General features: G+C 34.9%; 1 protein-coding gene across 1 annotated transcript in view; it reads right to left on the minus strand.

The window, feature by feature from the left end:
* The window catches only part of LOC149082962 (cell adhesion molecule Dscam1-like), a 169,381-nt gene that overhangs the window by 33,589 nt on the left and 121,106 nt on the right, over positions 1–14,686 (minus strand). The window contains exons 5-10 of the mRNA XM_089236010.1: positions 13,355–13,472; positions 10,705–10,880; positions 10,336–10,611; positions 6,052–6,299; positions 4,375–4,537; positions 139–300 (exon numbers count right to left, since the gene is read on the minus strand). Coding sequence (XP_089092136.1) covers positions 139–300; positions 4,375–4,537; positions 6,052–6,299; positions 10,336–10,611; positions 10,705–10,880; positions 13,355–13,472 — 1,143 coding nt within the window. The remainder of the gene's footprint in view (positions 1–138; positions 301–4,374; positions 4,538–6,051; positions 6,300–10,335; positions 10,612–10,704; positions 10,881–13,354; positions 13,473–14,686) is intronic.

Below are 14,686 nucleotides of genomic sequence, written 5' to 3' on the forward strand. Positions count from 1 at the left end.
ATTTATGCTCATGTACTGAGTTGTTTGCAAATTAAAATAAAAAAGTATTAGCTATTTAACCATGTTACAGTGAGCTTCTCATTATGAAGTCGCACTCGTAATATCACACTTTCAATGCATTGACGAATTCATGCTCACCTACAACTGACAAGTAAGTTGTTCCTGAAGCGGACTGCCCAACCGGATTCTTGACTTCACATTTGTAGCGCCCTTCGTCAGACAAACGCTGGACGTTCGAAATAGTCAAGGCCCCGGAATGGGTTATTCTCTGCCGTGGATCCAAAGGCAATAACAGCTCTTCTGTTGGGTTTCAAACACATTTAAAAAAATTATTGAAAAATAGAACCACATAAAAATATTCACTTTCATATAAAACTCTTCGACTGAAAATAAATGTTCTCCATAGCTAGAAAATGTTGAATTAAACGAATAATTTCTACTTCTAAAAAAATACAAGTACGAAAAGAAGCTTTCAAAACGCAGAAACCAAAAATTTCGTGAAAAAAGAGTAAAAGAAAGATGAATCTGATGCATAAATCCGACGAAAACGCTAAAGTCATTTTTGATGCTTCTCCAAACTTACAAGTTAAACCTGCGTGAATAGGAGAGAAGATTCACCAAAGATTAAATACGTTCCATTACCTCTTCTCAGTCAAGGAACGCCACTAATGCGAGTTTCGACAGCAACTTCCATTTTTTTCCCCACTTTTTACCACACATATTTTTTTTTAATATGCTCATTTTTTTTATGTTATTTCAAACAAAATCCATTAATGTCAACTAAATCAACGATGGTCATTACAAAGTCAATGAAGTAAGATTGCACGGTTCTTAAGAAGATCATCATTCATCTACACGTGCCATTTATTGACTGGAAGGTATTGATCAACGAATGTGCACTTTTTAAAGTAGGGAAAAAATAAAGAGAGTGAAAAGGGAATTCTTGGGAGCTAAAGAGGATGCGTTGAGCCAAAAAAGGAAAAAAAAAAGTGAGCAAAACACGTCAGGAGTGAAAGATTCAACTAAGGTAGGAGAAAAACATCACCACATGTGGGGAAAAAGAAAAGGAAATGTGGCAAAAACAAAGTGGAAAAAATGTAAATAGGTTTTTCCCCTCGGTCTTAATGGATGCCCCGAATGGAAGAAGAACTTACCGTGTGGCTCTTCCAACTTGGTTCTGGTAAAGCATGTGTTGAAGGAACAAGAGGGTAAACATACGTTTCGGCCCAAGCCGAATGAGAGCCGAATGGATGTTTTCCCTTGATAACGGTGTGTGTTTGTTTTCCTCGAGAGAGGAAAGAGAAAGCCTTACGATGAAATTCACACAATTTCGTCTCGTAAGTGTTTTATGCACGCGAGGATTCCCCACTTTCCACATTGTCTCCATGCTGGAAGACTTGAATTCATTTTCTTCGGGGAAAACGGAACTGCACTTGAAACATTCAACTTTTCGGTCTCGCAACTCTCCGTGTATGGACAGACGCTGCGTGCAATTAAACGAGTATACTGGAATATGTTTCCACAAACGAATCCTCAAATTTTCCGTTTTCATCTCGTTTCATGAATTCACTATTTGTAAGAAAAATTTTCAACGTGAGAGGATGGGGAGTTCTGTTTCTCCCATGAAACAGTTGGAGGATATTGAGAATTCCTATCTACTAAGTTCTCTAGTTCATATCGTAGAAATAATGCTCAGATGTCGATTAAAATTTTTCATTAAATAGTATAGGACAAAACTGGTTAATTATACATAATTAGTTCCAGGTCTGTAACTATATTTTCAGTCATCCGGAGGAAGTACGCATTTTGGCACCCCGTGTAGCATTGAAGGAAAAGAGTTGAGGATCGAAGAATATCACGCCCCCTATAGTCGACTTTTAAAAAATGGCTTAACATTTTTTTTTATTCAATTGCAAATCAAAGGCGAAGAAAATTAAATAAATAAATAGTGTCAATCGATTAGTTTGCTCTTTCAGAATAGTAATAAAAAGATTGAATAAATTATTAAATGTCTACAAGAAAAAACACTCTCACTGCAGTTCTCTCAGATTGCAGTTTTTCAGCTCATCCGTAAGATTACAGACAAAAATTGCAACAAAAATTCCGTAGAAATGTTTATTCGACATGTATTAGTGAAACGAATCTCCAATTTAGCAATTAGGTGGAAAGTATTTTTAAAAAAATGTTGGATTCTATAATTTTTGAAATTTATATATATGTATATATATATTTTAATTATTTTTTTTTAAATTCATAAAATTCTAGCGAATAATCATATATATATACACATGCCGAACGGACATTTCTGCAAATCTGCAGAACTTTTGGTTTCAGTACTTTCTACTTTTTTTTATCCTACGGTTGAGCTAAAAACTGCAATCTGAGAGAATTGCATTCAAAGTGTTTTTCCTTTTATACATTACACTATAATTCATTAATTATTTCCATTATTTTTAAAGTAATATTAACCGTCTGGTATGGTTTTTATTTTCTGCATTTGATTTGCAATTGAATCAAACTTTTTTTAAAGTCTTTTCTTTTAAATAAAAAATTTTAATAAAAAAAAGTCAAAGTCTTTTTTTTTATTAATTGGGCGTGGTAGCTCAGGTCGATACACACTGCATAAGTGGTGCGCACTCGCAAGAAGTACTTAAGAACAGCCAATACGCCGGACCACGATTGAATGCTTTGTTGCTTAAATCTCGTAAACCTTCTGACTTTATGTCGGATTGGTTCTACGTGGTCTGCGTTTCTGGTCTTATCCTGTACAACAGTGTTTCCCAAAGTGGACAATGTCGCCCCCGGGTGGGCGATGGAATCGTCTGGGGGAGGGCGATAGATGCTACGGGAATAACATAGTATCCTATGCGCACGCTTTAGTTGGGAGGCGATGAGAGCAAAATAATTTCTGAAGAAGGGGGGGGGGCAATGTAACAAAAACATTTGGGAAACTATGCTGTACAATCTCCTGATTCACTTGCAAATAGCGTACGGAGGTCAGCAAGTTGACTCTTAGACAACGCTCTTCCTCTGAAGTATGCAGCTCAGCCATTGTGTGTATGGCTTCAGCCATCCAGGCAGGAACGAACTGCCGGTATTGGGGGCAAGCTGTCGCATAGTGAGGAGATGTACCCACCTCCCCGCATGCACATCTGTTGGAAACTATCCTGAATTTTTCGAGGTAGGCAGCGAAGGGGCATGCCTGTTTATGAACATGATAACTTCTCTCCTCCATTAGATGTTCTGGGTCTTTTCGGTAGAATGGCCTCTGTGGATCTTCCGGAGGCCTTGGGGACATTCCATCTTCAATCTTTCCAGAGCTCTCTCCGCAGTCTGTTTTTGGTTGCTGAGGCTGGGGTAGAAGATCATTATATTGATTCCCATTCATGGTTGCCTCTTTGACAAGTATATCAGCCTCTTCGGGCCGGCATAGGCCTTTAAGCAAGCCAGAGTACATGAAGCTGTTGCCCATGTTTAGATGCTCAATTTAACCTACCCCCCCCCCCCCTTTCTAGACTTTCAAGTTTCAAATCCTTCACATTCTAACAAAGACCATAAGATAAAGAGAGAAGTGTATGTAATGTAAGTAGTAAGCATTATTTATTCAGTGGATCCCTTCCTTCGCTTTATCGGCAGATACTAAACTCAAGAGTGTCAACAGTTCTGTGGTTCCTCAACTTCGAGGCGCGTGAGCAGACAAACCTTTAACATGATACTTACATAACATGAAAAAACAGGCATTCGCCATTTTCCCTTCCAAACATATATGAGAGATCGCAGCACCAGTAGAACACGAAACAAGCGCAACTCTAACAGAATAAATTAGTTATATCTACGGATACATACACAACACGAACCGGCATGTACCAATTCATTAGAAATTTCCCAAAATATATATTTATCAGATACATGTATGGTTAATTCAAAGTAGAATTGTCAACTTTATTCGAGACAATGATTATGGCCACATCACAAAATACTCAAAAACTTAAAATTATTGAAGGAAAATAGTGTTTCCCATTAGTATGCGATAATTTATTTCACTTAAGAACGTTAAAAAAAATTCAATTATTTTATTTGCCTTTTATAAAGTCATAATTTGTCGTTGTAAGTAAAATAAATCATCACTATGTCTTCGGTAATTATGGGAAATAAATAGTTGCCTTTCTCATAAAAAAACAACTCACGTGATACCATATAACATAAAACACGCAACAGTGTTCCACATTACAGGAAAATAGAATTCATAAAATAGCCAACCCTACTTGAACAAAGCGCTTGTAACAAACTCACCGACTATCCAAAAATAGAGGCAATATATAACTCGGCAATTATATTTCCCAAAAACACCAAACACCTAATGATATTAGTTACCTTTGAACCACCGTATCCTTCGTATCGGATATCCACCGTACGGACAGCGTAGAGTCATTTCTGATCCACTTATAGCGGTCGAGTTGAGCATTGGGCGAACAAACGGTGGGCCGTGTACATTCAATCTTGCAGCGTGTGAGGCTGTACCGACATCGTTTGAAGCCTGAGAAAATTCCGAAATGGCAAAAAATATATTAAACAAAACCAATTGTATAAAAGCGAAGCAATAGAATAATAATTGAATTCAGAAATCTCTTAGTTCATAGCAAACTTTGATCGTATTACAATAAACTAACTCCCTAGTGGTATCGGACATGGCGATGTACCGTCTGTTGTTATAATGAGATAAATTGGATGGTGAAAAAAAATATATTTCTGATTTTTACTTTTAAAACAAAAATGGTTTTTATTGCATCTTATATATTTCGTAAATTTATCAGCCGTAAATATTTGGTGAGAGGAAAGAAAATTGTTTGATTTTCTTCAAGCTTTACTTCTTTTTTTTTTTATTAGCTGTACAAGATACATATTTTGATAAGAATATTGTGTTACTTTATTCTCTTATAAATTTTAACAATAACGACATTATTGTTATATGGAGTACTACGTTGATATAGTCCATTTTTTATTAGAACAACCCTTCACTTTATATGCAGTGAACGGACCTTAAAGTATGTACACAAACCCTTTTAATCTGAAAACACAATATTTTAAAGTCCCAACTACTGTTCTTGTACAAAGAGTAACATTCAGCATTCGCCTGAAAGGTGGCATTGCATCTTGGAATCGATGTATGTTTTTGAAATAGACACCACCACCAGCTATGATCTGCGTGTGCGTGTGTGTAAAATGTTGAAAATTCCCCGGAGGAATGTTGAACAAGAGGTAACAGAGGAATGTTGAATGAGAAACAAGAATATACTATGCCACAAGAGGAAGGTGTGTTCGTGCCCCCACCTCCCAGTAGTAATTTTTTCGGAACTATTGAATGAAAGGAAAAATTCGGCTTCTCATTTGTCCGGTCTGTGGAGTACCAGAGATGTCTTTGAAATAAATTTCTTAGCAAATGTTGCCTCGTTATATACTTGATTTTTAAACCTTATCGCATAAGTTCAGGTAATGATGGTTCATCAATAAGAGCTGTAGTGTAGATTAAGTCATCTGGCACAATAAATAACAATAAAATAATCCTGGACGGAGCAAATTCTTTAAATACTGGTGTTCCGCTTTATACCTAAAAAAAAACAAAAAAAAAAAAAACAACCCAGGTATATTACATTGTCCCCTCAGGCTGAAGGAATGCCACAACCCTCCTGCCAGGATAGGGGGCGCACATGAATCTTTGCACCCGTTCGTTTTCCATAGAAACTCATGGGAAATCGCGTTTCGGCTGATGAGCGTGATTTCGGTACGAATCATCGTCGTTAGCCGAGATATCACTGTATAATGGTATTATTTCCATTATTAATTATTCCATTATTACAATCTGACCCCGAAGTACTAATTTAATTTCAGTTTATAATAAAGTTAATGACGAATAAATTGGAAATATTTTTTTTCGGTCTCTGTGTTATATATACATTCTCTAACGCAAACTATAGAACTTTACAGAAAAAATTCTATTGGAGATACCTTGATTTATATACAATAGAAAATATCAAAATTGTGATTATTTACCTCGCACACATATTCTCCGCTGTCATCAGTTCTGGCATCGCTTATGTTCAGGTGGCTGATGACGTGACCATTTGGCTCCACAAGCTGATGGTCCATAGATATCCGATTAGTTGAATATACCAAGATATTATCGAGCATCCATGTTATTCTCGGAACCGGATTTCCCATCGCCATGCACTTCATCGAGACAATCTCACCGGGATCAGCTCTTTGTTCGGGAAATACTGTTATCAGAGAAGGCGGTGCATCTGCGTGGAAATTACGGTGATGAGAGGGGCAATCGACGCAAGAGAACAATCAAGTGATTCTGCCCAATGTTTTCAAATGACGTCACTCATTTTAGAGCAAAAAAATACTCATCTAAATACGTTTTGTTTTATCTGTATAAAAAGCACAATATCGCAATTTTAAAATTCCAACAACAAAGCATTGAAATTCGAACCAGATAATAATTGCTTCTCACAATATTTCATGACAGCAGCATTAAAGTAGAATGCTTCAGAAATAATTATTATGACGGCATTGATTTTTCCCCTATTACTCAACAAAATCTTTATGTTGGTGATATCGTACTGTGTAATGAAAATATTCACACATTTCACGCTATAAACGCCTCATCTCTATTCGCTAACTAACTGTGTGATCACACAAACTTACCAGCTTCCCTTCGTATGTATGTAACTTAGTTTTTTATTAAAGAGAAAATCAAGAAATAATATACACTGAAGGGGATGAGATTTTGATTCCTGTCAGAGGCGTACGCCGAAAGGTGCCCAGTTGTCCCGTGTTCACACCCCCACCCCGAGATGAACAAAAAATTTAAAATATTTTCAAATATATATCTTTGTAAAATTATTAAAATTTTTAAAGATTATAATTTTAAATGCTATATTAATCAATAAACCCTGTGTGCCTCCTGCGAAAGTCAATCCAGTGCATGATCCTGATTCCTGTATGGTATTGGATAGATAGATGGCTTTTTCCCAGCCCAAGATATCAAGGAAAAATTTTATTTTCTGGATATTATGCTATGGTGAACTAGGAAAGAAAAATCATCTTGTCTCCGCCGGGACACGAACCCAGGCCCTCTTGCATACCGAGCAAGAGGGACTGGTTCGTGTCCCGGCGGAGACAGAATGACTTTTCTTTCCTAGTTCACCTCAGCATAATATCCAGAAAATAAAATGTTTCCTGTATGATATTTTTTTGAATAAATTTTCTGTAGCAGTGTTCAGATATATGGGCTTATACGAAAACTATATATAAATCAACATCTAATCTAAGAAAATAATTTCCTATGTCGTAAAGACACTAAAGATTGAGGGCAGAAAGTTCCTTTTATCCTCAAGAGATGAACAGAAAGACGACGTCCGCTACCGAATTAATATTTCCTTGGCTTTTTTTTCTTTCCTCTAGCAAAATACATGGGAAAAGTTTTATGGATGTCTACAAGTTTATCCATCTTATATCACTAATCCAAGACCTCTCTCTCAAGGGGCCCTTCCTGCTCCTGATGCATTCCTATGTATTCAAGGATATCTCGAATGTATTAGTGACAGCTTATTAGTTAGTCAATAAAGTCTTTGACACCTTATTTCCTGCTTTAACTGATGAAGTCTAGGCAACGGACCCGTGCATTTGTGTAGTTCATTTGGCGATGCTTTTATTATGTATTAATTTCACTTATAAGTTACGTAGATGTGCTCGATATTTATTTATTTCGTTCAATCAGTTCAGAATTTCACAGGGTAACTTAATGGAAATATTCCACATCGTAACATTTATGCATATGGTGAAGAAATTGAAATTATGATAGCCATGGAAATTTATGGGAGCATACTGGTATAATGGTGCAAGGTTTCTCCTTGATTAAACCAGATAATAATTCTGTGGTGTTTGGCCAGAACAGGATAACTCCGAAACCACATTTTTGAGATATGAGTATTTTCATTGCCATTTAAAAATCAAAAATAAATCATACAAGAAAATACAAATGAATATATCATACATCAACATGTTGTGTAGCAGTACGCTCGTGTTTGTGCATTTATCTCACTTCCAATTAGTTATAATTAGCAGGACTTTCTTTTAGATCAAAAAACCATTTTTTTGAGATATCATGTTGTGACCAAACACCACAGAATTGCTTCTCATAATATTTCCTGGCAGCGGCATTAAAGTAGAATGCTTCAGAAATAATTATTATAACAGCATTAAATTCCCTATTATTCAACAAAAACTTTGTCAGTGACATCGTACTGTAATGAAACGATCTATCAATTTCTCTTTCATCAGGAAACCGAAATACCACTCGCTGTTCCGAAATTGTAAACCAGTATTTTAAAAATGGCTCTTGGTAATTTGATTGAAGAAAAACATCCGTGTTCTTTTTATTATCTTCAAGAGCATAATTTAAAATGCACCATTGAATTCATTTCATGGTGTATCTTTTGATATATGTAAGTTAATTCAACGCAATGACCCAAATAATGATTGATCAACTAACTGATAAATTACGTGGTAACAATACAAAATTATTTACTTACTATTAGTGACTGAAATTAAACGTAACATTTTGGATGTGACTGATTAAATCACAAATTCGTAAAACCCATAGATCGATGTTATTTTTCTCTTAATTTGTGAAAAAAAAAATATTATCCCAGAGACTTATGAAAGGTTAACTCATAAATCAATTTGTTTTATAAATTGATATTTTTATTTATAAAAAATCAAAAAAATTGATATATTTAAATTGATATATTTAAATTGATATATTTAAATTGATATATTTAAATTGATATATTTAAATTGATATATTTAAATTGATATATTTAAATTGATATATTTAAATTGATATATTTAGTACAGAAAATAATAGTTCAAACTCTCATCGACAGAGAGCGCTACTCAAAAAAATATCATCGGCTTTTTTTGACCGGAGCTTTTCTTTAATCTTTTTGAAACGTTCTTAAAGTTTCAGCTGGATATTCGTTGCTGAGGGGAACAAATTCAGCAATAGTGCCTCGATCATGTCAACATCACAGTGAAAACCTCATGTAAGCACCATTAATAGGAAAATTCAGAAATTACCTGTTAATTGTACGCCCTGTATTATGACTCTGATTTGCATATTTCCAATTAGTTGCTTTGTGACCGACAAAATTTTGAACTAATACTTTTTCCTATACGAAAAAAAAGACCCTCTGATGAGAATAACTTTTTCGCATACCGCATTCAAATATACCAATTGCTTTTATTTTTTGTTAGGGCTGGAATCGATTAAAATATTTAACTGGTAGATCAAAAATTTTTAATCGATTAATTGAATTTTAATCGAATATGTTTTTGTGACCATATAATGTTAATAGCTGCTATGAATAATATATATTTCATTCATTTCACTCAGTTATTCGGTAGATGTGAACAAATATAGGAATAGGTAAAGAAATTGAGACTACCTGCTTCAAGAAATTTAATATGATTATCATAATTGCCCCATAACCTGTAATTTCTTCATTAGGATCTTGTCGTTTTTTTTAAAAAAATCAGTTATTTTTTATTATTATTCACTGGTTTTGAAACTACTTACGATTACACTGTTGCTTGTATTTTTGGAAAGTTTTCCGAATTGTACTTGTGAGATGAACTAATGCTTCCAAGAATACTAAAAGCTAACGCACAATGGAGACAATGAAGTTTGATCGTCTTCTAAAACTCCCATCAAACTTAATTTGAAACTGAAATCATGTTTTCGTTGAATCTAATTTGATCAAAATATTGATTCAAATATTTCTAAATATGGTCACTTGTGTGTGCATAAATGTTTTGCATAAAACATGATTTAGAAGGCATCCAATCGATTTTTTTTAAATTAAGTTAATTCACAAACTATTAATAACAATTTTAATCGAATTGATCGACTCGATTAATTCAACTAAAATTTTTAACTGCGGTTGAAAATTGATCGATTAACCGATCCGATAAACCGATTAATCGGACCACCCCTAATTTTTATGAATTTGAAAATTATATACAAATCTATGAAACACCCTGTATATATGAAGTTAACATTTACAATAATCTTAAAGAAAAACTACATCGATATAACTGATTCCATTCAATCCGTAACCAACCAGCGGAAATAATCACAATCGATTGAAAATGTGATCGTGTCTTTCTATGCCAAGCAAACTGATGGAAATAATATCGCATAAGACGGATATGTTTAGTATCTTTACTCAATTTGTTTCCAGATGCTGTTATATTAATATGCATATCTACCTGCGATGAGTAGCTCGGAGGTTCCTTGAGCAGAATCCAGCTCATTATGAGCAAAACATTGGTACATCCCTTTATCTTCCCTTCGAACTGAAGATATGTGGAGAACATCTCTCGAGAGTAGTCTCATTCGAGTAGAATCTAGCGCAAGGATCGGATGCCTATCCCGTAACCAGGTTATTCTATGCAATGGGTAACCGGTAACATTGCAGCTGAATGTTGCTTCTTGTCCGACGTTAAGTTCGAGCTTGTGTGGGATAACATTCACCTCGAGCGGAGCTGCAACAGAAATTGAAGAACAGTAAAGCACGGAAGGGAAATGACAAATATGTCAACATTTTTTTTATGCTGATTTAGTGGAAAGAAACTTACCACTAACCACCAAACTAGTTTCGACTCTTCTTTCGCCGATACTGTTTCTAGCTATGCATTGATAAAGCCCTCCGTCTGATTTGACGACCCTTTTTATTATGAGCAATCCGTGGCTGATGAAAATACGGTTCTTATCTTCAACTGGACGCAAAATTCCAGCTACATCTTTCATCCACCTGAAATTAATAAATTGTGAAGCTTATATTGTACGCCAGTGTTTCTTATTTTTGAGCGAAAAAAAACCCATCCTTTTTTCGGAGTATGCTTTTTCTCGTTGCTCCCTTGTGTCATCGAGCAGCCTCCAGCAGGGAGCAAGACCCTCCCTACTTATTGAACTCACTGTGTGAGCAAATTGATAGCGAGCAATAATTCCGTGAGTAAAGTTGATTCAGTAGGGTTCTTGTTGAGATTCTGTGATTCCGTGCAGTATCGGTCACCCCACATCCTGCCACCGGGCTCCTAGGCCATGGTCGAATGTTTTACGGGGCCCCTACACATAAACGTCATAGTGAGAAAAAAACACAGAATAATAAGGATCGTTCCGGGGCCCCCACGTAGTTTGAGCCCTGTCAGTCGCATCCTTGTGGGGACCATAAGAGTGTCGTTTCATCACACGGGCCCTCAGGCAAAATGATATTATGGGATCCCGTACTTAGCTAGCAGAAAGAGTAAGGTTGTGTCAGAATGAAGTTAGCTACAATTTATAGCAGTGGCTCCCTTTCCCTGTGTTCGCAAGTGTCAAACCACTCACGTCGTTCTCACCATGAAGACAGCTATAAAGTCGATGTACGAGCCATTTGATTAAAACTGGGTAGCTGAACCCAATGCAGGGAGAAAAGTTGCACGTGCGATCAGTGGTGCATACGGGCTGGAGACCGCAAAGAAGAAGTGTGGGAAAGACTTGTGGAACAATTAAGAATAAGAAGTTGGCATGTTGAAGATGTTTTTCGGCGGGTATTGTTCATTTTTAAAGATTCTGCGGACTTTTTGCCCATCCTATATATATGGGCTTATGGAAACGATATATAAATCAATATATAATCTAAGAAATTAATTTCCTACATCATCATAAAGACACTAAAAATTGACACAGAAAGTTCCTTTCATCCTCAAGAGACGAACAGAAAGATGACGTCGGTCACCGAATTAATATTTCATGGCTTTTTTCCCCCTTTCCTCTACCAACGTACATGGAAAAGTTTTATACATGTCTACAAGTTACATTACTAATCCAAGGCCTCTCTCTCAAGGGGCCCTTTCTGCTCCTGGTGCATTCCTATGTATTCAAGGATATCCCGAATGCATTAGTGACAGCTTATTAGTCAATGAAGTCTTCGACACCTCATTTGCTGCTGTAACTGATGAAGTCTAGGCAACAGACATGTACAGTTGTGTAGTTCATTTGGTGATGTTAATATTATGCATTATTATTTTTTAAATAAACAAATCACAAAAAGACAGACATACATACAATTACACACACACACATAAGTACAAACATAAAAACACATAGATACATACACTCTGTGAACCCCAAGGGACTTAGAAAGTCCTTCCAGCAGGTTTAAACACATATGGTTCAGAGAACAGCTTAATACAATGATTAGACATGTTATATTGCATTTTTATTTATATATTTACGATTACGATATATATTAAAATGTTAGATTACTCATTTTGAGAGTCGTAATCAGTGTTATATAATTAAATTAGGTATTGTGAATATCCATTAGTACATTACAAACTATACATAAACAATATATACCTATCTACACCAGTGGCGTACGCAGAGGGGGGGATTTTTGGGGTTCTAACCCCCCTTGAGCCAAGATTGTAGTGTTATTTTGCAGGAAAAAACGTAACCCCCCCCCCCAGAAGAAAATAATTTATCAAATAATTTATTTCTCTAGCTTTATACATAGAATAAACGAGGGAGTATTTTAATTCATGATAAAATATACCTTTCAAAATAGAATGATCAATTAAAATTGTTAGTGTATTTAGGTGGCATTTTGAAATTATTTTCATCATTTTAGGGGTAAGTCCATCATAACCACTTGCTTTATTTTCCTTTAGGACCCTTGTTACTTGTTTCAATTCGTATTGGTCTATCTCAGTACAATACGTAGAGTTGGTCAAACTGGTTGATATATTATTTTGTTCAATAGAGTACATGCAAAAACTATTTTGTTCATTAGTGTCTAAATTCCTATTAATGAAGTTATTGAAATCTTATGTGTACGATGTTGTTATTTAACATATTTTAATTAATGTATTTCAATTGTAAACGTTTATTTTACCCAGTTTTTTTAAAGGTATTTTTAATATACTCCTACTTAATTTTTTTAAGTATTTTTTAAAATTAGTTTTATATTCTTTGTATTCTAATTTGTATGAGATTAAAAGAGGATTTTTTTTGTATTTGACTTATAAGTTACGTATATGTGCTCGATATTTATTTATTTCGTTCAATCAGTTCATAAAATCATAGAGTAAGTTGTACAATACGGTAAAAATTGACTTTTTATCTTTAATCTCGCACTCCAAAAGCATGAGCTAGAAAGCAATACTGTCGAAACTGTTCCATGGTTTTCCGTATATGATAAAGAAATTGAAATTATGATAGCCATGGAATTTTATTGTAACATACTTGTAAGACGGAGGAGGGTTCCCTTGAGCAACACATGGTAGTTGAGCGTATGTGCCTTCTTCTGCTCTTATCTGAGAACGGCTGAACGTGATCCTGGGTAATGTTGAAACGTGAGGCTCTGAAATCATATTATTTTACAAGAATTAAATAAATATTCATAATACCAATCTATTAAGCATCTATCTACTGTATTTATGACATTGAAAATACAACTTATACCTGCCTATTTGTTTTAATCCACGTTACGAATATCAAATGACGAAGAATATTAAATGACAATAAAGAATATTTGTTTATTAAAATCACACACACACACAATAATGCACGACGATATATTTGATGATGTACCATTCGAAGAACTGGACATTAATGCAATTTTATTTTTGCACTCTATAGGTGCTGATATTCTGGTCCAAGGAAAAATCCAACAGGTCCAAATATTTCTATTTATCAGTTTTTTTGTGTGGTTTATATATATATATATATTTTATTTACCTCTAAAGAGGAAAAAAAAATACGAAAAACGTTTTTTTAAAGGAAAGGCTGAACAAAATAATGTCAGAAAACCAAAAGTTATAAAAAATATATTTCGGCAATTATACATATAGAAAGTCACAAAACCATTTTGATGCACAACTATACAAAGTTTTTCGGATTACAGGATATACACAGCCACGATCTAGCGCTAAGTAATTTCTTCGGCGGCAGTCAATTGATATTGTTCCCACCGCAACTGCCTCCGTCAACCACTTGCACAGTATTTTGTGTTCCCCCACTTTAATTTATTACGTATAATAATTATTATTATTTGTTATAATTTTGTGCTGAAAATTTTCTGTAAATCTACAATTTTGTGATTGCCAGTATGAGCAAATTAAGCCTTTCCCCCCCCCCCCCATTCTATTTCAGTCACAATTGGCAAATTCGCTGATAGTTTTTTTAGATATAATTGGAGAAGTATCCTGTATATCCTTAAAATGTTCTCTATTATACACGGGAAACTTAAGCTTAAATAGTCTAAACGGATACACATGGAGAATTTATCCTGTACGTCCTTAATTTTCTCTATGATATATAGGAAACTTTAGCATAATTAATGTATTTTCTAATGTTGACTATCAACTTAAGGATAATTTCCTACAGCTCTGATCCGAAAAAAATACGGATGTCATAAAATACACTCTAAGATGAAGACGCTATGTCATTTTGCCATCGGAAACAATTTATACAGGGTGTCCCCTGAAGACCGCCCAAAATCTGCACAGCCAGATTCCTCGTTTGAAATACATAAAAAAAATGCCCAAAGAACTGTACCAGTACGCATTTCTCTCG

The sequence above is a fragment of the Pholcus phalangioides genome, unplaced genomic scaffold (assembly GCF_987345545.1).
Source record: "Pholcus phalangioides strain wild (caught in Gottingen) unplaced genomic scaffold, Ppha-v1.0 ptg000009l_1, whole genome shotgun sequence".
In the NCBI taxonomy this organism is placed as follows: Eukaryota; Metazoa; Arthropoda; class Arachnida; order Araneae; family Pholcidae; genus Pholcus; species Pholcus phalangioides.